At 40.6% G+C, this 25,572-nt stretch overlaps 1 protein-coding gene across 2 annotated transcripts in view; it reads right to left on the reverse strand.

The window, feature by feature from the left end:
* The window catches only part of rsrc1 (arginine/serine-rich coiled-coil 1), a 215,096-nt gene extending 189,909 nt beyond the window's left edge, over positions 1-25,187 (reverse strand). The window contains exons 1-3 of one of the 2 annotated variants that reach the window (XM_061681558.1): positions 25,138-25,187; positions 24,555-24,752; positions 16,300-16,416 (exon numbers count right to left, since the gene is read on the reverse strand). In XM_061681558.1, the coding sequence (XP_061537542.1) occupies positions 16,300-16,416; positions 24,555-24,742 (305 nt within the window). In that variant the 5' untranslated portion in view covers positions 24,743-24,752; positions 25,138-25,187. The remainder of the gene's footprint in view (positions 1-16,299; positions 16,417-24,554; positions 24,753-25,137) is intronic. The other variant, XM_061681559.1, reaches the window with a different exon arrangement.
* Positions 25,188-25,572: the final 385 nt, after the last annotated feature.

A 25,572-nucleotide genomic window follows, 5' to 3' on the forward strand; every position in this document is an offset into this window, starting at 1 on the left:
GGGATTAAAAACAAAAACCAAGGTTCCACTGCACTTAGCTAGTCAGTGAGTTCAGTGGGTTGGACAGATAGATATTAATCAAATGGATGGATGGAAAAGAAATGAATGATACTGGTGACTTGTCACTTGAGGGAATCGAACATCAGAACATTGAAAGGGGCTCAAAGCAGATATTCATGTTTTGTTTCTAGATACATCAAATATGTTTGAAATGCTGAAAACATATGCAAAGACTCGACAATATACTGCTGAATTGTTGAGATGCAGCTTAAACATCTTTTTCAACGTTTTAATTTTCCAGATTTTGTAGGCTGGGCTAAAACACAGCCCCGTGACATCATGGGGCTGGGACGTATACTTTCTAGCGAGAGTTCTCTCCCCCACTATATAAGTACAACGTGACATCATGTCGTTTGGCTGTACTCAGTTGTGAGTTAGCTATGCTTATCAGCTTCCATAACATGGCCCATTTACCACTCCAGCTTGCAGTTAGCAAGCTAACAACGGATACACCCCCAAAATGCATCTTCGCTGGATGCCTCAATTTACAGAACAGTTTGGTGACATTTTTTTCAGCTCCCAAAAAATTAGGAAATAAAAAAGCGATCTTGACTTTTTAAAGATACGCAGATGGCGAGGTGAAAATTAAACTCGTCAACTCTGCAGTGCACATTTTACGACAGACAGAAACAACATGACTTCGTGGGTAACTTGATACTAGTGAATGGGGTAGTGCCAACTGCAGGCTAGTTAATATTACTCTTCTCTGTGGTGTGTGGAATTCACATGACATTTTTTGGGCCGGCTTTCGTGCTAGTTTAATTTGGGCCTATTTCACTGGCCTGGAGACAAGTTGGCAACTTTAGTCTCCGCTGGCTGCTGATACATCTCCGCGACATCTCCTGGAGACTAGATGGGTCGCCAGGGCGTCATGGTGAATTCGAACATGTTCGATTGTATCAGAGACCTTTTGGAGACTCCTTTCTATTTGCTCACTATAAAAAAGCTTAATGTCAGAAAACAGTGTTCAAATTATGTGGTCCTCTCTACAGAGCTGCCAAATGTTACGGAACGTCCATATATTGTCACGTAAATCAGTGAACGCTGACTGATTACAGCTGTAACACTGATCATTTAGGATATTGGGGGGTGGGGGTGGTGGTGGGGGGGTCCAACGTCCAACAATACCGGCCAGTGCGGCGCTGTGTCCAGCCACCGTGACGAACATTTTACGAGTTAGATTAAATAATCACTATATTGTTTAAATTAAAAAAAAGGAAAAATAAGCTTCTTGGTGCATGCTATTTTATTGTCTCATATTGAGTTTTAATTGACTTTTGACATCTGATTAATCTGATTTGACTTGCTTTTTTTAACCAAGGTTGAAAACAGAATTGGTAAAGGTGAATTAATCCAGAAACGCAGATATTTTTTGACAAATGCATGTAAAGATTCATATACTTTGATTCAGGCTGCAACGGCGTCTGCCATTACAAAGTTGATGCAATAAAAACACTAAAATAACAAAAACTGAAGCCATAATTTATTAATGATTACGATTATAGAGTAATGATTATTTTGTGCAACGGAACAGTATGCATAATTATTTTTATCCTAAGAGAAAATATACTTCAATAACTGGCCCGCAGTAATGCTCTTGACCAAATTTTGAAAATATGGCAATTCAGACAAATTTGGAAAAATTGTTCTAGAAGTCAATTTCTATCGGTTGGAAGCTCTGTCTCTACTTATGCCCACTTCAACCTCTGGAAATATCACAACAATCGCCCTAATATTTGTGATTTATGGACGTAAAGCACGTTCCTCATGATAGCACCTGGGTCCGTGCTCCAACAGCTGAGCGTAGAGGGCCACCGACAAATCTTAGGAACACATCGCCCATTTGAGAGTTCGGCAGCAAAAGAAAACTGAGGTCATTTCACCACAGTTTTCTTTTCTTTTGCGACCGAACTCTCAAATGGGCTACGGGCAGCAAGCTGCAGGTGCAGCTCTCGCTTTACCTGCAAGCAACAAGCACCGCACCTGCGGCAAATTACTGTTTTTTCTTCGATTATTTTTATCATTGTGAGAGGCCAAAATTAAAGAAAAACTATTAAAATTCAATTCATTTCCCAGCCGGTACATTAAAAGTGTAAACACTTTTGTCTGAATTGCGAGTACGAAACAGCCTATGAGGGCAGCGATGGTGACAGCTGCCATCCAAGCAACGTCTTTTTCATGGACGCCCCTGCTTATTTCAGCAAGACAATGCCAAACCACATTCTGCACGTGTTACAACAGCGTGGCTTCGTAGTAAAAGAGTGCGGGTACTAGAATGGCCTGCCTGCAGTCCAGACCTGTCTACCACTGAAAATGTGTGGCACATTATGAACCGTAAAATACAACAACGGAGACCCCGGACTGTTGAACAGCTGAAGCTGTACATCAAGCAAGAATTGGAAAGAGTTCCACCTACAAAGCTTCAACAATTAGTGTCCTCAGTTCCCAAACGTTTATTGAATGTTGTTAAAAGAAAAGGCGTTTTAGCACAGTGGTAAACATGACCCTGGCCCAGCTTTTTTGGAACGTTTTGCAGCCATAAAATTCAAAGTTAATGACTATCTGCTAAAAACAAAGTTTATCAGTTTAAACATTAAATATCTTGTCTTTGTAGTGTATTCAATTAAATATAGTTTGAACGTGATTTGCAAATCATTGTATTCTGTTTTTATTTATGTTTAACACAACATCCCAACTTCATTGGAATTGGGGTTGTAGAACCTGTCTGACAAAATGAAGTCGGCCAAAAGATCTCAAAAACCTGCAACAAAATGCCACGGTCCAAAGAAATGTAACAGCAGATGACAAAATAATTGATATCTATCAGTCTGGAATGGGTTAAAAAAACATTTCTAAAGCTTTCCAACGAACCATGGTGACCGCCATCATCCACAAATGGAGTTAACATGCAACACTGGCGAAACTTCCCAGGAGGGGCCAGCCTGGAAAAATTACCCCAAGAGCACAGCTACGACTCATCCAGGAGGTAACAACGGAACCCAGGACAACATCTGAAGAACTGCAGGTCTTCCTTGCCTCACTTAAGGTCAGTGTTCATGACTCAACAATAAGGAAGAGACCGGGCAAAAATGGCATCCATGGGAGAGTTTCAAGGCAAAAACCACTGCTGACCAAAAAGAACAAAGGCTCATCTTACTTTTGCTAAAAAGCATCTGAATGATTCCCAAGACTTTCAGGAGAATATTCTATGGACAGACGAGACGAAAGTGGAACTTTTTTGAAGGTGTGTGTCTCGTTACATATTGCCTAAATGTAACACAGCATTTCAGAAAAAGAACATCATAACAACAGTCAATCATGGTGGTGGTAGTGTGATGGTCTGTGGCCGCTTTGGTTCTGCGGGACCTGGATGACTTGCTATGATTCCTGTAACACTGAATGGTGCTCTTTCCCAAAAAAATCCTGCAAGCGAATGTTTGGCCATCAATTTGTAACTCCAAGCTGAAGCACACTTGGGTACTGCAGCACGACGACGAGCCAAAACACACAAGCAAGGCTTCTGAGTGGCTTAAAAAAAATAAAAAAAATAAAATAAAATGGTTTTGGAGTGGCCTCGTAAAAGTCCAGACTTGAATCCGATTGAAATGACCTTAAAAAGGGCCTTCATGCTCGAAAACCCTCGAGGGTTGCCAAATTAAAACAATTGTGCAAGGTAGAGTGGGCCAAAATATCTCCACAGAGATGTGAAAGACTCATTGCCAGTTATGGAAAATGGTTGATTTCCGTTGTTGCTGCGGAGGGGGGCCTAACCAGTTAGTAGGTTTAGGGGGCAATTACTTTTTCAGACAAAGCCAAGTAGCTTTGAATATTTTTTTCCCCTTCATTAAAACAAATAATAATAAAATAATCACTTAAAACAGCTTTTTATGTTTGCTTAGGTTATCTTTGTCTGATATTTACATTTGTTTGATGATCTTTAACATAAAGTGAAGAAACTATGATGCAAAAAAATAAGAATTGGAGAAGGGGACAAATACTTATTCACAGCACTGTATACAATATAGGCCTATATTAGCAACGTCCGGGTGACATCTCAGAGACATCGTCTTGCACAAGCAAGATTTTGGTCATCCAGGTCGCCAGACTGGTCGCTATTTAACAGCCTCAGCAGTCACAGCGACGACTCCACCAGTGAGATAGGCCCTTTACAGGCTGCTTTGTTATCCAACTCAGCTAACTCCTGCTTCCAATAAAAGTCAAAACAGGACAGATGGCAAATTTGTTACTACATGAATTTGGAGCAGACTGTCAGAATTAAACTTCACTAATAGGCTTCTAGCAAGGTGACCTGACCACCATGCACCAGCCGCCATTCACATACTCACTGCCCTAAAAACACTGAGCTTTGTTTAGTGCAGTGCGAGCTACTGGTACAATCGTCTTTGCTCCCTTTCTGTCTGTCTAGCTCTCTTGCTCTTTGCTTGGCGGCCCAGGATGTTATTAGACGGCGGGCCGCCAAGCAGCTCCAAACAGCTCAATGACAACACACGGGTCCTACCAATTAGAAATAATTAGACAGCCATTTCAGTGGCAAATCTTTTTAAGTGCATATATAACGATGCAATGATGCTTATTAGGCGGCCCGAGCCAGCAAGGAGCGCGGCCTCAAACACTTTGGTGCTGGAGAAAATAATTATGCCAGTGATCACAAAGCGAGCAGCACATCTCTGTACTTCACCTCCATGCGTTTCAAAAATCCACTTCATTAGCTCCCGTAATTAATCCTCCAATAATTGCAGGAAAAGCCCAGTTTACCTCCCTTCGTTTCTAATTATCATCTTATAAATAGTTATGGTTCTAATTAATGTGTTCATTAGGCAGGATATTTCTCTCAAAGCGTCGCTGGGAGCCAAAGGTCCGGCTTAGCTCTCTCTGAAGCCTAAGCAGCCAGAAGGTGAGGCCATCCTGCCTGCATTTGCTTTTATTTTACTACATTCAACCTCCTAATTGGCATTTAAAACCCAATTTGGAAGAACTTCAAGAAGCTTAAATGGAGGAGAGAGAATGAGACAGAGAAAGAGAGAGGGAGAGAATGAGACAGATACAGTTGGTGCTCATTTTCTGATGCCAGAGCTAAAAAAGCATGTCTGACTTTTTCTTTTTGTTGGTGTGGCCAAAAGGACGAGAATTTTCATGTCATCAAATCCACACAATGAATGCCTATTATATTATTTGACATTTCAGTCTTATTTTCTATAATAATATTTAATAATTCATCTGGTAACCTTGTTACTTAAAAAGGACAAAGCGGCAAAAGTACTCATATTCTGTACTTTTATACTCTTGTACTTAAGAAAATGTAAATAATTATTTTATATATATTATTAATTATATTTTATATAATTATATTTTATATATATTATTTATTATACAATGTAAATGTACTCTGAAATGTATGTACTTACAGTGGAGCCCCGCTATTTGTGGGGGATAAGGACTGGTGACCAACCACAAACGGCAAAAATCTGCGATTAATTGACGGCCATTATAACTGCATTTAAAACGAATATTTTTCTACCAAAAAATGTTATATTTGAGAAGTGGGGAAATACCGCCAACAAGCATTTTCCACAAAAAAACAGGGGTTGGTCACTGTCCCCACCCCAAAAAAAAATTTCAACCGGCCCACTATTTGAAAAAAATGCCAGAACACAACTATGCGGGGGGTAGACTGTATTAGGGATGCGTCAAAACGGATACCAGAATCGGTATCGTTGACAAATCTGTACAGCTGTATGCATACTTGTAAAAATGCTCCGATACTCCCACACCAATACAATATTAACAGACTGATATACTTGTGTAAGTTATTGGCTAAGTAATGCCTTACTGGCATCACTGGTAACGCAGGATTTGTACTTCATTATTTCCCACCACTGCAAATCACTCACAGTGATTCTCTACATTCAGAGCTTTTTTATTGCTCTAAGAATGTTCAGTAATGCTCACGTCACTGAAACAGTGACCAGTAGATGAACCTTAACTTTCCAAATGTATACAGTTTGGGAAAACTATGCCTCTAGTCTGTTCTATAGTGGAGTTTCCCGCATTACTGTGTACTACAGTGCCATGCCAGCTGAAGAGCACCCAGGACAATGAGGACAAGTGATCATAGAGTAGATTGGGAGACTGAAGAGTCTAACTGATAGTCTCGTTAATAATTATAAGGAGTGTGGGCCTAAAACACCAACCTCTGAAAAGTGTCTGACTGTAAAATGGCACTATTGAAATAATAGCCCCATTGGTTACTGATAGAGAGAAAAGAAGGAAATCCATTAGTCGTTCATTTAAACCATCTTTTTGACCCCTCATGATTGCCTATATGAGACGATGTGATGGCTGGTTTTGAGGTGATTTTGGGGGGGGAGTAGGTAGCCTATGTTTTGCATAGTGCTGACTTGGCTGCCACCCTGGGGAAGAGGCTGGTGTGTTTTTGAGGCTTTGGGATGGAAAGGTGGGCTGGAGTCGTGGGGTCAGGTATTGGTGGATGGCTGATGGTGGTAGTGGTGAAGGCAGGGAGGGGGAACAGTGCTTGTGGAGAGGCGAGGATGAAAGCGGCTGTCTGTGTCAGACACTTATTCCTCCCTTTGGTAAATAAGGGTTTCTGACAACAAAGGCAAGCAGTGCCTGACTGGCCTTTACGGCGGATAAATAAAAAAGGACAACACAGAGAAGGAGTGAAGGCCGAAAAGGAGAGGGGAGCGGCGCTGCATCAAAAATCACACTGTCACAACAGGGAGCATGTTGAGTTTTGTGCAGTAAACCAGGTCATCCTTCATCTTAAATCAACCCTTGCACATCCACTAATAGGAGGAGAAGGACAAATGGGCCATGTATCACCCTGTAAAGGAAGACGTCAACAGAAAACTACTCAAAGGGGACATGGGAAATAGAATTTTCAATGGCTTTTATACAAATACAGTGGTGCCTTTTTCAAGATCTGAGCTGTCGTTCTGACAATATTTTGCTTTTACTTGCAAATAGAAATTTGAGAAAAGAACACTATAATGGCAGTGAACTCAAATCCATTCACAAAAAGCAGCAATGTTTTACAATTACAATAATTACAAATTGTGTATTTTAAAAAAACATATAGCTTCACCTTAATAAAGTCTATTTATCTTAATGATAAGCAATGCAAAACGCCATAGACAGGCGAGTGCCTAGATCAGACTACAGAATTTTAGCCCCGATTTTGGTCCGATTAGCTATCGCGGGCAATTTCCCAAATCGGGCCAGACATATTTTGTTGGGAACGACAAAACTTCTTGTCGTGTGACATATTCCACGACCAACGATTTGACCCAACGATAGACCTATGACGCCACAATGAAAAGTCAGACATGTTTGATTTTTTGGGATATCTTTCGTGCAGTGTGACATATCAACGTCAACTCCCCGACAGCGGACCTCAACGTCGACCAATAGGATTGCGTATTGTGACCAGCGCTTTGCTTCCCGTGCTTGCTGTTGTCAACATACTTGGTAGCTGTTGTCAACATTTATTCACGCACACGAACCAATGTTTACCGAAACCTTAGAGCGTGATTCCACAGAACGCTGGCTCGTTTACATACAAATGTTAGTGCTAGAACTAGCTTGCTAGGCTACATAACATTATGTTGCCTGCTTGCGAGCCGTATTGTATTAAAAGTATGTGAATATACCTCAAGGTTTTCTTGAATGGACAGCCCACTCTGGAGCACTGGTGAGGACACCATGCTTTTCCTCTGTTTGTTCTTTTTTTCTCCCAACACAATACAATACGTTGGCGCAATTCATTGTTATCGTCGCCATGGTAACGGGTGTATCCAGGCACATTGACCGTTGACACGTTTTCTGGTTCCGCCTTTCCGACAGTGTTTGATTTGACAAGATAAAACCCAGTGATCGTAAAAGACGGAATATGCTTTCGGAATAAATGTTAGTGTTGCAGTAGTCTGACATAGTGCAATTGTAAAAGGCCAGATTTGTCTTGTAGTCTAATCCAGGCATAACAAATAGCATTGCTGTCAAAGAACAGCCTCTGAAAACGCGTACATTTTATTATATTTTACAGATTACGGACTACAGGCATTTCCATTCATTTCATAGAAGAAAGGTGATTTGATGTATGAGTGTTTAGATGAACGAGCATGGTCACGGAATGAATTTAAACTTGTACTGATAAAGGTTTTAGGTTGACCCTGAAACAAGTTGATTTTCATTATTTTCTATGGGAAAACAGTTGCAAAACTCCCCCGAATTGTCAGTCAACCAGCTACCCAGAATGTTGTGTGTTTAACAGTTGTGCAAAACCTCTAACACGAACATTTTGGAAAGTATGACATCTTTTCCACCATATTTCTGGAGTGTATTGTGACAAGACTTGATAACAGCAATACTGTTACCATATTATTACAAATTCCATGCATCTTTTACTATGATTTTCTACTAATTTCTCAAAATGACAGTCGGATTTGCTAAGGGTGACACTGTGACTTCACAACGAGCCGGAAAAAAAAACACAACCCAGTGAAGTCTTTCATAATAGTACATTCTTTGCAATTTGGTGACTAAACCAGATTTTACTTTTCATGTCCTCTAACACACTCACTCTAGTTTTTCCCTACAAAAAAAGGAAGTGACACCCAAAACCACCTGCTACATCACACACACACACGCGCGCACGCACACTCACACACACACGCACACACAACATTAATATACGACACTCGGGGAATTACTGACCCAGGTGGTCCGGTAAAAGATTTTGCTCAGCCCACTTCTTGTCTTCATCCCTCCCTTGGCGTGACCTTGCACGCTTGGTGTCGAAGCGCGACGGTAAAAGCTATCTAGCAGATGTACGACACCTCATCTCATACACGGGAGGGAAATTGCTGAGTGAAATACATAAGCCATTGCTCAGCCACACACACACACACACACACACACACACACACACACACACACACACACACACACACACACACACACACACACACACACACACACACACATACGTGGAGTGGTTCTGTGTTAGGCCGGTAGAAAATAGTGGTCATGTTATAGGTCTAACACAGGCTGTTTCTCTAGCCATTAAAGAGCTCTTCTTCGCTTGTTTGTGATGATGGATTGGGATTAAGTTGAACAAGGTTTTCTTGAAGCATCCCTTCTCTGGCTCAACAACTAATCACCCACTTTGGAAGCTCGTAACTACAAACATGACAGCATCAATGTGACTTAAGTCATGGTGAATGGTGCAGTTTCATTTCATAAGGTTAAGCATGCACAATCTAAATGGAATAATTCTGCCTTTAGAAAGACAATAATGCGGTTTAATTAAAATTTTATGTTTCAGGAGGAGGAGGATTTCATTGGTATGAGGTTCTCCATTTATGTATTTATTTAAATTTCCATGTACAGCTGTGATTATCTCCGGCATATGACCGAATCATAGCCGTAATGATATACAGTACAACGCCACGATTTGTTCTTGTGTGATATTGCTTAAGGCTGATTTTTTTTTTCTTTTGATCTCATTGTACAGGTGTACCTAATATCAAGGCCTGTTTCTCCACCAGCACGTCTAATGGCAACCTGACAGAATGACTGACTAAGCCACACATGTATAACCGTGATGGCAGTCACACGTGACAGCGTGCGCCACCCTGTAGACTGAGTGGGCCTGTGATCCGGCAGTGATCAGAGGCAGCGTCGTCATCGTAGGAACCGGGCCGCGCACACGTACATAGACACGCAACACACACACACACACACATCACAACGCCGTACGCAGCGAATATCTGCACATGCATGCTCCATCAGCTACTGGTGCGTTTGCTGGCAGGCCCCGCGCACATGTATAAAAAATAAAAAAACAAAATAAAAAAAATGCGCATGCATGCATGCACGCACGGTATGCCTGCTCAGATCAAAGAGAATAAACATTAATGGCTAATAGGTAATCTGCTCCTCTTGTCTGTTTTACATTTCAGGGCAAGATTGACTGCCTCTGGGGGACCAGGCCCTCCTGATTGAGGGCACAGAAAAAAAGGGAAAGAGAAGAGAGAGGGAGTGAGCTACGATTGATGGTAACCACATAATAGCCATTATTCTTATTTCATGTATCTTTGTATTCTTATTCATACAGGAGCTAATGGAAAGAAGGTAATAATGTTCTCCGCTTTCAACCGGCCCACTATAGTCCTAATCTTGCCTTCTGATACACAGTTTGCTTTTCCCAGTTCTCCGCTCTCCACTATCCATTCTCCGTGTTGTCTTTCTTCTTTATTGCCCGCCCACTCTCAAGCATTCAACTCAAGTCCTTAACTTTTCACGCTCTCTTCAAACTTCCCGTCGCCTCCCTCTTTCGCCTCTCTCGGGTTGCCGCACTTGCACCTCTTGTTCATAATCAGCTGGATGTGTCAGGGTGGCGTGGCCAGGTTAGGGCGGGTTACGAGCGGCAGCTTATATCTTATCTGCGTATCCATCATGGTCCTGTCCACTCAATGCTGCACTGATCAATCAGCTAGCATCCTCAGATACACACGCCATGCGACTGACTAATGGCACTGGAAGCACCTGTACAGTCCGAGTCAGCCTTCTTTCTCAGTCCACTGTGGTGACAGAACTGTTCACATACCATGTACAGCGGATATAAATAATAAAAGAAAAAAGTCTGCACACCCTTGTTCAAATGCCAGGTTTTCGTGATGTATAAAAATAAAAATAAAAAAAAATATGCACACACAAAATATTTCATGAATGTGACCTAAAACCTTCACACCATACCTACGGTGAGGCATGATGTTGATTTGGGCCTTAAGTGGAGGGAACTAAAAAGCAGTCAGTGTTAGCCTAAGATTAAGGCAGAAATAAGATAGAATAAGATTTTATAGAAATTTTAAAATGTGTTAGAAAAAGACAACCAGAACAGATGAACAACAGAGGCACATTAAATGTTAGCAGGTGTCTACTGACCTCCATTTAACCTGAGTTCGAATATGATTGGTTTATTCTGAACACAGCCATATCTAAGAGGTTTTGAATGCAGTCATTTTGCATTAAGATAGATGGACGGGACGAAGCAGGATTAGTCTTTAAAGCTGGAAGTCCATGGCATAAACTCCATTGCAAAACCGAAAAACAGTGGTTAATAAGGGCGTACTGACCTGTGCAGAGCGTACAGAATATAATACATGTACATGTGAATATGATACATGTAGTTGTTTTTTAAACATAAAATACTGCCCACTATTCTTGCTGCTGTTCAACATTCACATTTATTCATCTGCAGCTTGCAGATCACATGTGCACATTTAGTATATCATTCACATACAGTTGACTCAGACTGCTGCACAGTCTCATTGCCTGAGGCTGTAAATATAGACAACTATGTTTACGTTTGATATTATTATGTGCTATGTGCTAATACGGTCCATTTCACTGCTGTAAAATCTGAATTTCCCAATTGTGTCAATAATAATGGCTAATTCTCTTCTTATCTGTAAGTAGCTGGTGCACCTCCATTGTCTGTCATATGAAAATGCCACTGACTGTGCATTTATGAAAAATTTCCCATCACACTCATTCCCTCTGGCACTGCCAGCGACCCATCCCACCTGCTCCTCGCTAAGCCACAACTCCACTAATCACAGCGCTGTTTGAATGCGCCAATGTCATCGGCTATAGTTCCAAACCTCCCAAATCCCCGACACCTTTCATCTCACGCCACTCCGAAGAAGCCTTTTTCTGACAGATCACCAGCGCTCAGTGATTGACTGTCTACTGCAGTCAGACCCATCCTGAAAAGTGTGGCTCCACCCCCAAAAAGTTGTAAAATGGTACAGCATCACCCAGCAAGGGTCTCACTGCACGTCATGTGTTCATAGCAACGCCTCCGTAATGAGGATATTAAAACACTTTTTCTCCCCCAACAGCCGACACACAAATAAACAAAGCACCCCCCGCCCCCCACACTCACATTACGACAAGCTTTTCTTTGCGTGTGCATCTGTGCATGTCTGTGTGTGTGTATATGTGTGAAGGCTATAAGCCGGGGAAGAAGAAAAAAACAGCACTGTTTACTGGTTCATTAGCAACAGATTAGCTATGGTAATGACATGGAGCACCACACAAGGATACTTTGCCTTTATGTTGCTGAAAAGGATAAATAGGCCACTATGTAAGTCTAAGCGTGGGTTTGGTACAGGTGTGTACACAGTGAAACACAAAAGTAAATAAGCGCCATCGGATATGGCAGTAATAATCATAATTAAACAACTCAATGTATGGATAATTATGTTTTAATCACATTAATGAGTGAATAGAGTATTCATCAGAAGATACAGTATTTGAGACGAGTAGAGCACACATTAGGATGCCAACATTTAGGTCATACGTACGGCAATTTGAGACTGATAACACACTAATAAAATGCAAGGCCAGACAAAAAGGCAGTTTCATGTGTTTGTGCGATTGCGGAACATAATAAAATGTACTATTCATTGAAAACTAAGTGAATAATTTTTTGTATATATACATTTTGTATGATATTCGTTGTTGTTGCTACTTTCAACTTGTCAAATCTGGGCTCACCACAGTGTGTGTTGGCACAGTTTTTACTAAGGCTGTTCATAAATGGGTGGTGACTCGAATTGTAATTCAAGTGGATGTGGAAAAGCGATCATCAAATCGGTCTTAAGTCTCTAATTAGAACAACTCCGAGATTATCATACTACATTGTTTTTAGTGTAGTTCATTAATTTTTCAATTGTAATTCCACATTTGGAGATTTATGGTGCGCTTGAAACATTCCAATTTATTTTTATATGTATATTTTGGGTTTTTTTGGCTTGCTCAAAATATGTGTCAAACCCAGCTAAGTGCGAGACCTGGTGTCAAGATTTAGTGACCTGTACGACCCCCAGGAGATAAACCATAGATAAAGTCAAGAAAAGAAGTTTCTGAAGAAAACAGAACATTTTAAAACTACGGGCTACATGAACTATTAAAAAAAAAAAAAAAAATTTTAATATTTTTTTTTTTTTTTAAACAACATCACTCACGCCTTACAGATGACATCCTACAATCGTGTGTGAAAATGAAGATGATGTCTTACAGCCCTGATGTCCCGACAGTGTACACTGAGGTTCAGGAGCGAAAATCACATAAAATAGGTAAAATACATATTCAAATTGGCTATTATTTTGCAAATACAGTATACATTTGACATTGTGAAATGAAATGAAATTTTAATTCATGTTGACTGCTGACTACGCGCTGAATGTGATAAAATGATGACGGAATACAGAAGCAGACGATATTTTTGGTTTGCATTTTTGGTTCGCTGCTGGTGGAAAATGTAAGTTTGAATTTAATTTCATGACTACGAGGAGGACTCAAATCGATAGGATAGTATTTAATTGAAAGTAAGGCTCAACCAAGCGTCAATTTTCAGAATTCAAAATGTTTTTGTTCCATGCAGAAACAAAATGTTGTGTTCTCTGTAGCAGTTCATTGGTTTCATAAATGCCACAGACTTTTTAAACATAGAAACACACAAACTACAGACCCGTTCCAAAAATTGTAATACCATGGGAAAGTTTATTTATTTCCATAATTCCATTCAAAAAGTGAAACTTTCATAGATTTATAGATTCAGGTCCCACAATTTAAACAATTTCAAGTAATTATTTGTTTATTTTTACATAATTTGTGCTTCCAGCTCATAAAACCCACGAAATCAGGAATTGAAAAAATGTGAATACTGTGACGAAATCACCATTTAAATCTCAGTTTTTGTATGAAAAAAAAGAAACTAAGGTCAAATTAAATCAATCAAAATATGGTACTTTCAAAACGATATGTTAATCGTCAATACTTCCCTTTGCTTTAATCACTGCCTCGATGCGCCGTGGGATTGAGGCAATCGGCCTGTGGCATTGCTTGGGAGTTATGGAAGCCCAGATTTTCTTGATGCTTTTTGTCAGTTCTTCTTTGTTTTTGGGTCGGGTGCCCCTCATTTTCCTCTTGATAATACCCCATAGATTCTCAAGGGTGTTTAGATCCAGCGAGTTGGCTGGCCAGTCAAGCACTGTCATGGCATGGGCACCAAACCAGGTTTTGGTGCTTCTGGTGGTATGGGCAGGGGCCAGGTCCTGCTAGAAGATGAAATCTGCATCTCCATACAGATCCTCAGCAGAAGGAATCATGAAGTCCTCTAAAACATTCTGCTAGACTGTTGTGGTGACTTTGGATTTAAGAAAGCAGAGTTTACTAACACCTGCACTGGACATTGCACACCAAATCACGACTGACTGTGGATATTTAATGACACCTGGGGAAAGCTGTGCGGGTGCTTTGAGTTTAGTAGATGATTAGTGTGTGACACAAACATTTATGGCCTGCAAACTTTGGGCTGATTTCTTCACAGTATCCGAATTTTTTGCATTCCTGATTTGGCAGGTTTTATGAGCTGGAAACCCAAATTATGTAAAAATAAACAAATAAATACTTGAAATTGTTTAACTTGTGGGCCCTGAATCTATAATCTATGAAAGTTTAACTTTTTGAGTGGAATTATGGAAATAAATAAACTTTTCCATGATATTCTAATTTTCTGGAAAGGGTCTATATATATGCTATATTAATCTCAATTTAGATGTCAAAACGGTCTTGTGGCTCCTGTTTTTATTTTTCTGTGGGAGACGGTCCAAACGGCTTTGAGGATTTAAAGTTGCCGACCCCTGATTTAGAGGTCCCTTTCCATCAATTTTTCTTGTTTAATTTTTGTATAATCTTTGATGTCATTTTATCAGGTTTGCATGACAATTTGAGTTGGAAATGCCTAAAATGTCCTTTTTCAAGGTATTCTAGTTGGTCTATTCCGTCTGGCATTTGAGACGAACGAAGTACTCATTAATATCATTCATGATTAAATTAATCATTTAAATAAGTTTTACTCTGATTGGATCGCTCATCTTCCCCAAATTTAAAATAGGAAAACCGCTTGGCTCTGACCGATCCATATCATGCCGTCTGCTACCGTCTAGAAACTTGGGGCGGCCAAGCATTCATAGCGACGTCGTGTCCTTTGATATCTTACTATCGTTGTGAAGCACGATTCAATAAGGGAACATGATCTGAAAGTGAACGTTAGTGAAAATTAAAAGAGAGGGGGATATTTTGAGTTTATCTTCGTCATCCACTCCCATTTACTGGAATTGAACCTGGCGCGATGATCATCGTTGCCAACAGTAAAGTTAAGTTTCGCTATTTCATCCACTGTTACATAAATTATTATGAAAAAATTATGAGTATAGTTACCGTAATTTCCCATGTATAATCCACATTTTTTCCCCCCAAAACAATCAAAAGCTAATATTGCGCATTACACATATCGCGGAAAATGAAAAAAAACTTTCACATTTTATAAATGCATGCTGCCATCTAGAGGTTATGAAGCTGTACACTTTCATTCCAATATGACGGATACGTACGTATGACTGCATATATGTACAGTTGTGTTCATAAGTTGACATACCCTGGAAGAATTTCTAAATGTTTTTTTAATTTTATTTTATTTATTTATTTTAATACGACTGATGACTGAACAATAACCATCTTTAATTTATTTATGGTTATATTTTGTTTAATGATAATGCTTTTCTGAAATGCCTGACAGTTTAACTTGAATCCCATTAAAAAAATTAAATGTGTTTCGGCTGGCCCTTCACGTTTTCTTTAAAGAATTGTACTCATCTCAATTTCCAGAATTTTGAGGTCAACTTTGGGGGTGCGTATTATACATGGGTGCGCATTATACATGAGAAATTACGTTAAGGATTGTTGTAAACCATAACATATATACACTTCATAGACTGTATGGCTTTGTATGGCTTGGCAGCGGCTGAGACTCGCTCATTTAAAACCCGGAAATGCCATGCTGACGTTCAGCTGAGTTGAATGGGTGGGTAGCAACCACGAAGTGGGCAGGTGCTTGAATATTAATTGATAAAATTCCATCACACTGTCAGGGATTTCAAATCAAAGCCACCAGTTTAGTAAGCCTTATTTTGGATTTTGAAAACTGATGGAAACTCATATTGTACTTTCTGTTGAGAAAACTGCATTAATGATATGTTATCATTAAGTAAAGCTCTGCTGACATATAATAGAAAAAATATTATATGGCGATGCTACAAACAATCACCAGTAAGAATCTGTTGTTTTCACCTTCTGTCCCGGCTGCGTGACCTGTGCGAGCGGTGGCTCCTTCCCTTGTCGCCACTACGACTTCTCCTCTTGCGAGACGAACTGTGGGACGAGGTGCTGCTTGAACGTCTCTTTTGTCTTTAAAAAAAAAAAAAAAAAAAAAAAAAAAAAAAAAAAAAAAGGGAAATATCCTTAAAACATTATAGAACATCCAACTCAATCATTAAGCTCGTAATGCAACCACATATATTAAACCAGGGGTGGTCAAGGTATGGTTTTATTCTTCTATCCGGCCCACCAAGCATTTATATTATTAACAGTTCTGTAATATTTGTTGCATTAATTTAGCATTTTATGTTATGTCATAGCTCAAAGAAGCCACCAAAAAGTCCTCTGACGTAAAAGCTCTCAATCAGGGTTAGTTCTATAACCCCAATTCCAATGAGGTTGGGACGTTGTGTTAAACATAAAAACAGAAAACAATGATTTGCAAATCATGTTCGACCTATATTTAATTGAATACACCATAAAGACAAGATATTTAATGTTCAAACTGATAAACTTTATTGTTTTTAGCAAATAATCATTAACTTAGAATATTATGGCTCCAAAACACGTTCCAAAAAAGCTGGCACAGGTGGCAAAAAAGACTGAGAAAGTTGAGGAATGCTCATCAAACACCTGTTTGGAACATCCCACAGGTGAACAGGCTAATTGGGAACATTTAGGTGCCATGAGTGGGTATAAAAGGAGCTTCCTTGAATCATTCACAAGCAAAGATTCACTTCTTTGTGAACAAGTGACATTTATTGAATGTTGTTAAAATAAGAGGTGATGTAACAGTGGTAAACATGACTTTTTTGGAACATGTTGCAGCCATAAAATTCTAAGTTAATGATTATTTGCTAAAAACAATAAGGTTTATCAGTTTGAACATTAAATATATTGTCATTTTAGTGAATTCAATTAAATATAGGTTGAACATAATTTGCAAATCATTGTATTCTGTTTTTATTTATGTTTAACACAACGTCCCAACTTAATTGGAATTGGGGTTGTAGTTGTAGTTCAAACACCTAGTTTGTATCGCTGCACACAGCCACAGGTGAGCACAGCCATTCCGGGTGCCCTATGGTTCCTCCATGGGTGCCCTTTGGTGCTCCGCTGCACTTTAAAGCCAGCGTGCGCACAGCAGCTATTTTGCCAACAAAACTCACACAGTGGTCCTATTGATATATTTTAGCAGGACACATTTACAGGGTTGAATGAAGACTGCAAACACTGAGCATCATTTTTGTTTGATCTCTTCGTTTGTTTCACCAGTGCCGCAAAATTTCTGTTCACCCAAAACACACACTTGTGCACCCTATGAGAGATACTACACAAGATGGATGAGAGACAAATAAAAGAGAAAGCAGTACAAACAGCAAGTAGTAGTACTTCATAGGGGTGAGCCGATCCGATCTTTGAGATCGGAAATCGGTCCGATGTCAGCAAAAAAACGAGTATCGAATCAAATCGGACTGGATTTTACCACTCTTATACAAGCAGTCCATTTTATGCTCCGCTCCGACACTTTTATCCAGCAGTGTCCAGACCGGAGGCAGATCCCACATGATCACAACAACAGGTTGCTAAGGTGCTAACATAGTGGCAAGCCGTAAAAGTAAATGTTTGCTTAAAGTCTATTATTGATACTCCAGTTGAAGTTCACTTTAAAACTAAACACACATGACAAAGGAATTACACCTATTGAATATTGAAATACATCCACCAATTCTTCCATTTTCTGAGCCGCTTATGCCCACAAGGGTCGCGGGAGTGCTGGAACCTATCCCAGCTATCTTCGGGCAGGAGGCGGGGTACACCCTGAACTGGTTGCCAGCCAATCGCAGGGCTATTGAAATACATCAACGACTTAATTTCTTTCGTTTTAGTTCACAAAAATCACTGATAAGCTCCTCTCTTTTTCTGGGATCAGAATCAGAATCGGAAACATCTTTATTTTGCCAAATACGTCAAAAACATCCAAGGAATTTGTCTCCAATAGTTGGAGCTGCTCTCGTACGACAACAGACAGTCAATTGACAGAAAATGCTTTTGAGACAAAGACATTGGGAAAAACAATCACTGACCAATAAAAGGTTGCTAGTAATCTGATAATGAATGCCGTTACAATTTTTTTTTTTTTGACAACCGTGCAAAAAGATGCAGAGTTCTCTAGCAGTGAGAGCACTTTGAATGACTAATAGAGCAATAGTCTGGTGCAATGACCATTATGCAAAGGCACCGAGACTTCAAGAAATTTAGGCAGTTTAAAGTGACTAGGAGTGCGATAATCTGGGACAATGTCGATTGTCCAAAAGTTGCAGATGCTACTCAGGCATGAGTGGCCAGTATTGGTCAACAACAGATATGCAAATAGTGCAGCGTGGAGAGACTACTACAGTGAGTGCACGAATAAATGTATAATTGGCCTGACAGAAATGTGACAACAAACTCAAGACAAAAAAAATTGACAGCATGTTGCAATGGAATTGTAAGTTAACTGTTTAAGAAGTTAATAGCAAGAGGGATGAAGCTGTTGGAATGTCTGCTAGTTTTAGTTTGCATTGTTCGGTAGCGTTTACCTAAGGGAAGGAGCTGGAAGAGATGGTGACCAGGATGTGGAGGCTCCAAGAGGATTTTGCATGCTCTTGTCTTAGTTCTGTCAGCATCCAAGTCCTCAAGGATGGTGTTAAATATATTGTAGAAGTTATCATTTATTTGCGATCTGTTTCGACTACGACTTCCACATTGGGCACTGTTTGCGTCAATACAAGGTAACCGCGAGTGACGTTTAACTCGAGTTCACCAATCGAAAGACACAAGACAGTCACATGACCGCACACAACATCTTCTCTTGGGCTTCGCGGGCATAAATATAAACACTAGATACACCTGCCCGGCTAATCGACGTGCCTACGTGGTGTCCTTGAGCAAGACACTGATACCCAGAAATGCTCCCCGGGCGCTTCAGCTGCCCCCTGCTCCAGTGTGTTCCACTAACATGTGTATGTGGTCACTGTGATGGGTTAAATGCAGAGAACAAATTTCATGTACATGCATGCATGTTCATGACAATAAAAGGTGATTCTTCTTCTTCTGTATGCATTGCACAATTGCATTATTTTTATATTTTGTTTTGTTTTAATATATAGAAGTTAACTACTTTTTACACTTCTACTATATTTAAAAATCTCAACTTGTCTTCAGTAACCCTCCGCTCCCTTATCTACTTCTGTTTCGGTGAATGTGGTCGTCAACCAGCATTCCAGAATAGAATGTGTTGGAGGTTGAGAGGTTCCACTGTACTGTTTAATTATGTTATCACACTTTCACAAGGTAAACGCTTGTGTTATTCTTGGGGGTTCCTCAATTAACATGCTTGTGCGGCAGTGCGCATAAGCATGTTAATTGAGGAAAATGTATAGGCAAGCCTATGAGGGCTGAGGGCTACCAGGGTTTTACCGCCATGCCCTTTGCAGACAGGCAATGACTTCCCATCAGCAATAATGGACCTTGATCAGGCCTCATAAATAATTACCATCAACCGGCCTTGTCTGAGCAGCCCCATGCAGCCAGTGGAAGTTGTGGATGAACGGAGGGACTCTGCTCCAGCTGCTAGCCTCTCGTAAAGATAGGTGATCGTCGCAAAAACCTTCCTCAAACCACTGATGAATTAACATAATCTTTAAAAAATTATGGTATTTATCATGGAATTTGTACTATTTGTTAATGGTATAAGGATTAATTGTCTCCAAGTAGGCCAAAATACCAAAAACAGACATATAGGAGGGTGGACAGAGAATCATTATTTTGCTCAAACCAAGTGAGCCTGGGGTCGTTCATCAAGATGTCAAAAAATATTTGCATATTTAAGAAATATGCAGACTTTTAAATATGATTTAAAGAAGTATTAAGTTGCATTTAAATAAACAACATGGAATTTCTCCGATTGGCTGGCGACCAGTTCAGGGTGTACCCCGCCTCTCGCCCAGAGTCAGCTGAGAGAGGCACCAGCACGCCCGCGACCCTAGTGAGGAGAAGCGGCTCAGAAAATGGATGGAACATGGAACTTAATGTTCAAATCATCAAAGTATTGTTTGGAAAAGTCAAGCCAAAAGTGTGCCGTATGTTGGGTCACCCTTAACAAATGATACCTGTTAAGGTACACAAGGGTTTTAGTAGACCAAAATAAGGGTCCAGAAAGTGAGATGGAACAGATTAGTGATTTTTGATACCCTTCATAACTTTTGACAATACAGTTGAACCCTTGCTAAATTCCGGTTGATCGTTATATCGCAGATTTTGAAGCGATCGTGTTTTATGGGGTTTTCGTACGTTATAAAGGCAAATCCGAATTTAGAGTTCCACGCTTTCAGTGTAGTAGTATCAGTACCACGTTGTGCCACAACGTGCCAGGGTGCAGAGGTCCACTGGAAGAAGATTTTTTTTTTTTTTTAAATCTACTTTTCATTTTTATTAAAACTGTCAGTATGACCGAACAGTAGTGTACATGAGGAAAATTATCTCTGAGAAAGAAAATTATAAAATAAATCAAATCAGCCCTCTGCAGCCTGATCTTGTACCTCTAATATGATTTTAATAAATCACCACAGCCCAGGAAAAATTACCAACAAATACAGAGGGTGTGACTGACGAGGTGTCAACCATTCTCATCCACTCGCGGGCACCCTCATAGCGGACAAACCCTCACGGCCTAACACTGTTACCCGTTACATTGGGCTTGAGGAGCTTTGCTGAAACTATCATGGAATATCCACCACCAGTTAGCAATAAAGAAGATGAAAAAGAAGGAATTTGATAGATCCCGACACTAAACAAAAATGAACAGGAGCTGCCTTTCAGAGGTGGAGGGGCCACAGGCAGCCAAAAGGTTTCAGAACAGACAGAGATTAGCATTATTTTTGCTCTACATGTAGGTTTATCATCTATTTTAACTGATTGTTCATTAAAAAAAAAAAAACTTCAAACCGATAATATTTAGTGTATAGTAACACTCCAGTACCAATAATTCATGCTACCAACATGTTTGTTTACAGTGCACATCCCGTGTATGTCAGTGAGGGGTGTGGCATTAAGCAGCGACTAAAGGAGGGTGGGGATTAATTAAGTGAGGCTACATTAAAATATTGCTAGCCGTTTTAAAACTCCAAACGCCCCCTTTAAGTGTAATACAAGATAACATTTTGACATTTTAAAAGCAATTTTTCTAGGACTGCACAATTGATCGAATTTTAACTGTGATTGTGATTTTGGCAGCCACAATTAAATGAGCCTGATCGTCAGCGATTTTTTACATTTAAAATGCGGTCACTGCCGGAAGTGCTTCATTTGCAGCAGTGCCTGCAACCTAGTCAGCCAAGCACCAGGGTGCGAACACATGGTTAAGGCTTCATTAAGCGCCAGCACCAGGCTACGGTGCCAACTTTAAAATAAAAGCCTAAAATGGCATTGATGTACAATGTAATAATATATGAGGCTATTATTTTGATGTTGGCCCTCTCAGCACGTTGGGGGGGGGGCGGCTTGTCACGGTAAGACACTATTAACAATCGCTGGCCTTACCTCAAAGAAAAAACGCCGGGAGTAAATAGAGTGGGAAATCACAACTGTTGAGTTCTTTGCAGTTTGTGAACATGCACAACTTACCAATGGTCAACCAGAATGGAGACGTACTCATCCATCCATACATTTTCTGAACTACTTATCCTCACGAGGGTACAAATTACTGAGCATTCCAAATGGCTTGCTCTCTTTGACAATGCAATGTTAATGGATCAACAAGCATTCCATTTTTTTTTTGGTTTTCCTGAAACTTTTCGGAGATGTGAGGATTCTGCCAAGTGTCAGCGATATCTAACAACAATATATAATTGCAAAGCCACCTCTACCTTCGCCCTACGTCGCAGCTCATGTTTTTCTTTCTCCTCTCCTCAGTTCTCTCAGTGTCCCACTTATTCTTAGCTAACCCTTGTGTGAGTTCCTGAACTTAGGGGTTCCACCACCAAGTCTCCTTCTCCCCTTTCCGACCAGAAGATACATCAAGTACTTTCCTGTCTGTCTCTCTGATTACCTTGGCTGTAGAGGTCCAGTCTTCAGGAAGCTCCTCCTGCCCACCGAGAGCTTGTCTTGAAGCCTCTTCTTGAAAAACGGCACAAACACGCTTCCTTTCTCAGCTTCCACCACATGGTTCTCAGCTTTGCTTTTGTCTTCTTAATCTTCCTCTCCACCACCAGTCATCTTACACACCACCATCCTAGCCACACTCACCCTATCACTACCTTACAGTCAATAACCTCCTTCAGACTCTATGTTCCTGCCTCTTCTGGAAGAAAGTGCTCACTACAGCCATTTCCATCCTTTTTGTAAAGTCGACCCCCATCAGTCCTTCCAAGTTCTTTTCCTGGATGCCAAACTTACCAATCACTTCTTCATCACCCCTATTTCCTTCACCAACATGTCCATTACAATCTGTACTAATCACGACTCTCTCTGTGTCTGGGATGCTCAGAACTACGTCATCTAGCGGCTTCCAGAATTTATTTCACCTTTAGGTCACATCCTACTTGTGGGGCATAGCCACTAATCACATTATACATAACACACTCAATTTCAAGTTTCAGCCACATCACTCGATCTGATACTCTTTTCACCTCCAAGACATTCTTAGCTAACTTTTCCTTTAAAATAATCCCTACTCCATTTCTCTTCCCATCTACACCATGGTAAAATCATTTGAACCCTGCCCCTAAACTTCTAGTCTGACTGCCTTTCCACCTGCTCTCCTGGACACACAATATATCAACCGTTCTCCTAATCATCATATCAGCCAACTTTTTTGGACAGAGTTTTTCCTGTCATAGTCCCTACATTCAAAGTCCCCACATTCAGTTATAGGTTCTGTGCCTTCCTGTTTTCTTTCTGCCAAAGAACGCGCTTTCCACCTCTCCTCCGTCTTCAACCCATAATAGCTGAATGCCCTGCTGGTTAACGGCGCCGGTGGCGGACGTTGTTAACCCAGGTATCCGGTATGAAATTCTTTGGATGAACGCTTATATTTGTTTGACAAAGTTTTAAGTGAGAAGCCCTTCCTTACACAACCCTCTGCATTTATCCGGGCTTGGGAAGAGCCCACAGTTTGCACTTGCTTGTGGCAACATAATAAGGCTGCATTTTCTAAATCAATGACTCTTTATGTTAATTAATTGCGAGTAATCGTGATGTCAATCAAAATAATTGTGATCATTACTTTTTTATATTTGCCCAGCCTGAGTATGCCCCCCTTGAAAGACAAGCAAACACCAAAGGCATGAAAAAGGTGACAAAAAAAATACGACACTGGCTGATCTGATGAGCAAAAATGTTGCTTAAACGTCCATCCATACATTTTCTTTACCGCTGATCCTCACTAGGGTCGCGGTCTGCTGGAGCCTATCCCAGTTATCTTCGGGCGGGAGACAGGGTACACCCTGAACCGGTCGCCAGACAATCGCAGGGCGGATAGCAACAAACAACCATTCGCACTCACATTCACACCTACGGGCAATTTAGAGTCCTCGATCAACCTACCACACATGTGGGATGTGGGAAGAAACCGGAGTGCCCAGCGAAAACCCACCCAGGCACGGGGAGAACATCCAAACTCCACACAGGCGGGGCCGGGATTGGAAACCTGGTCCCCAGAACTGTGAGGCAGATGTGCTCACCAGTAATCAACCGTGCCGGCTTGCTTCAACGTAAGAGTAGCAAAAGAGGATGTCTGATCCAGAGGTGGGTAGAGTAGGCAAACATTGTACTCAAGTAAGAGTACTGTTACTTGACAATAATGTGACTCAAGTAAAACGTTGTCCTGCAAAAGCTTACTTAAGAGTAAAAAGTACTCAGTGAAGTAATTACTCATCTACTGAGTAAATAGTAAGTAACTTAACTTGACCACAGCATGACCATCAATAAAAAAAAAAATTTACAAAATAAAAGGTGAATGGCCTATTTTGAGTTCAAAAAGGCGAATTTCGCCGACAGGTGACTGATTTGCATGTATGGAAGCAAACGTTTGTACACCCCTGTGCTGGTAACTGTGCCACTCAATAATAATTAATCAAATTCATACTTTATAAAGGCAAAATTGTTGCAGCAGCTCTAGTGTTGCATTATTATGCATGGGATATTGTTGCATTAAGCTACATGACGCACTTAGCACTCAGCCTCACCTCCTGTCCCTGGACCGTGAGCGGCTCCGGCGGCTAGACCTGTGGCTCCGACTGCCGGTCACCCGACTCCCGGAGGACGACGACGACGGCGACGACGACGAGGAGGAAGACGAAGACGAGCGGCGACGGTGTTTTTTCTTCTTCCTGCTGCGGCTTTCGCCTTCACTGCTTGATGAGTGGCGACCCATTATTGGTTCCCTGTCACACAAACACACGAAAGGTTGCTCAGAGGCAATTGTTTACTTGCGTGACGTATAACGAAAAGAGCGACAACTTTCGTGTCAACAGGACATGTTGAACACCAACTGAACCACACAACATACACAGCTAACTCATTATAATAAGGACTTTAGCGGACACCGTTTTGTTTACTATGCAAAGGGTTAACAGAGTGCCAGTTCTGACGAGCTAACTAGCTAGCTAAACAGGCTACCTATACAACGCTACGTCCAAATTCTTTACTCTCCTGGTACCCGATTTGTGGTACAAATGTTTCGGGTGACGTGTTTGTCACGCAAATGGTAAAACGCGAGTGGAAAGAATTGGAATTGACATTATCTTTGTTGTACATCCCGCTTCTCACCGTTGCTGAACTCCCCAACACACGTGCGATGCACTGCCAGACTAAAAACGTCACACCAGAGCGCGTCGATCGAGCCCACGCCAAGCACAGTAAGGCACAAATACATCGGTAGATTGGCTACTTTAGTCTTGTGACGTTTCCGTGGCATTTTTCATTTCCGATTCGCTGATCTGCCATTCCGACTCAATCCTATTCATTCGGGTTATTGACTAAAGCTTTAAAAGGTGACACTTTAGTTGTTTATTTTTTCCACAAGAGTGGAATAACAAGAAAATAGTAAAGGTATATTTATACAGACATTTTGTAACCGAAACACATTTCCCCAACCATCTTATACACTTTTACCTTTGTATTTAATTTCTCGACAAATAAATATTAAAACATTACCTGTAAAGGTTTCGTAATGATGTCAGTTTGACGATGGACTAGATCAAT

This window comes from Phycodurus eques, chromosome 7 (genome assembly GCF_024500275.1).
Source record: "Phycodurus eques isolate BA_2022a chromosome 7, UOR_Pequ_1.1, whole genome shotgun sequence".
In the NCBI taxonomy this organism is placed as follows: domain Eukaryota; kingdom Metazoa; phylum Chordata; class Actinopteri; order Syngnathiformes; family Syngnathidae; genus Phycodurus; species Phycodurus eques.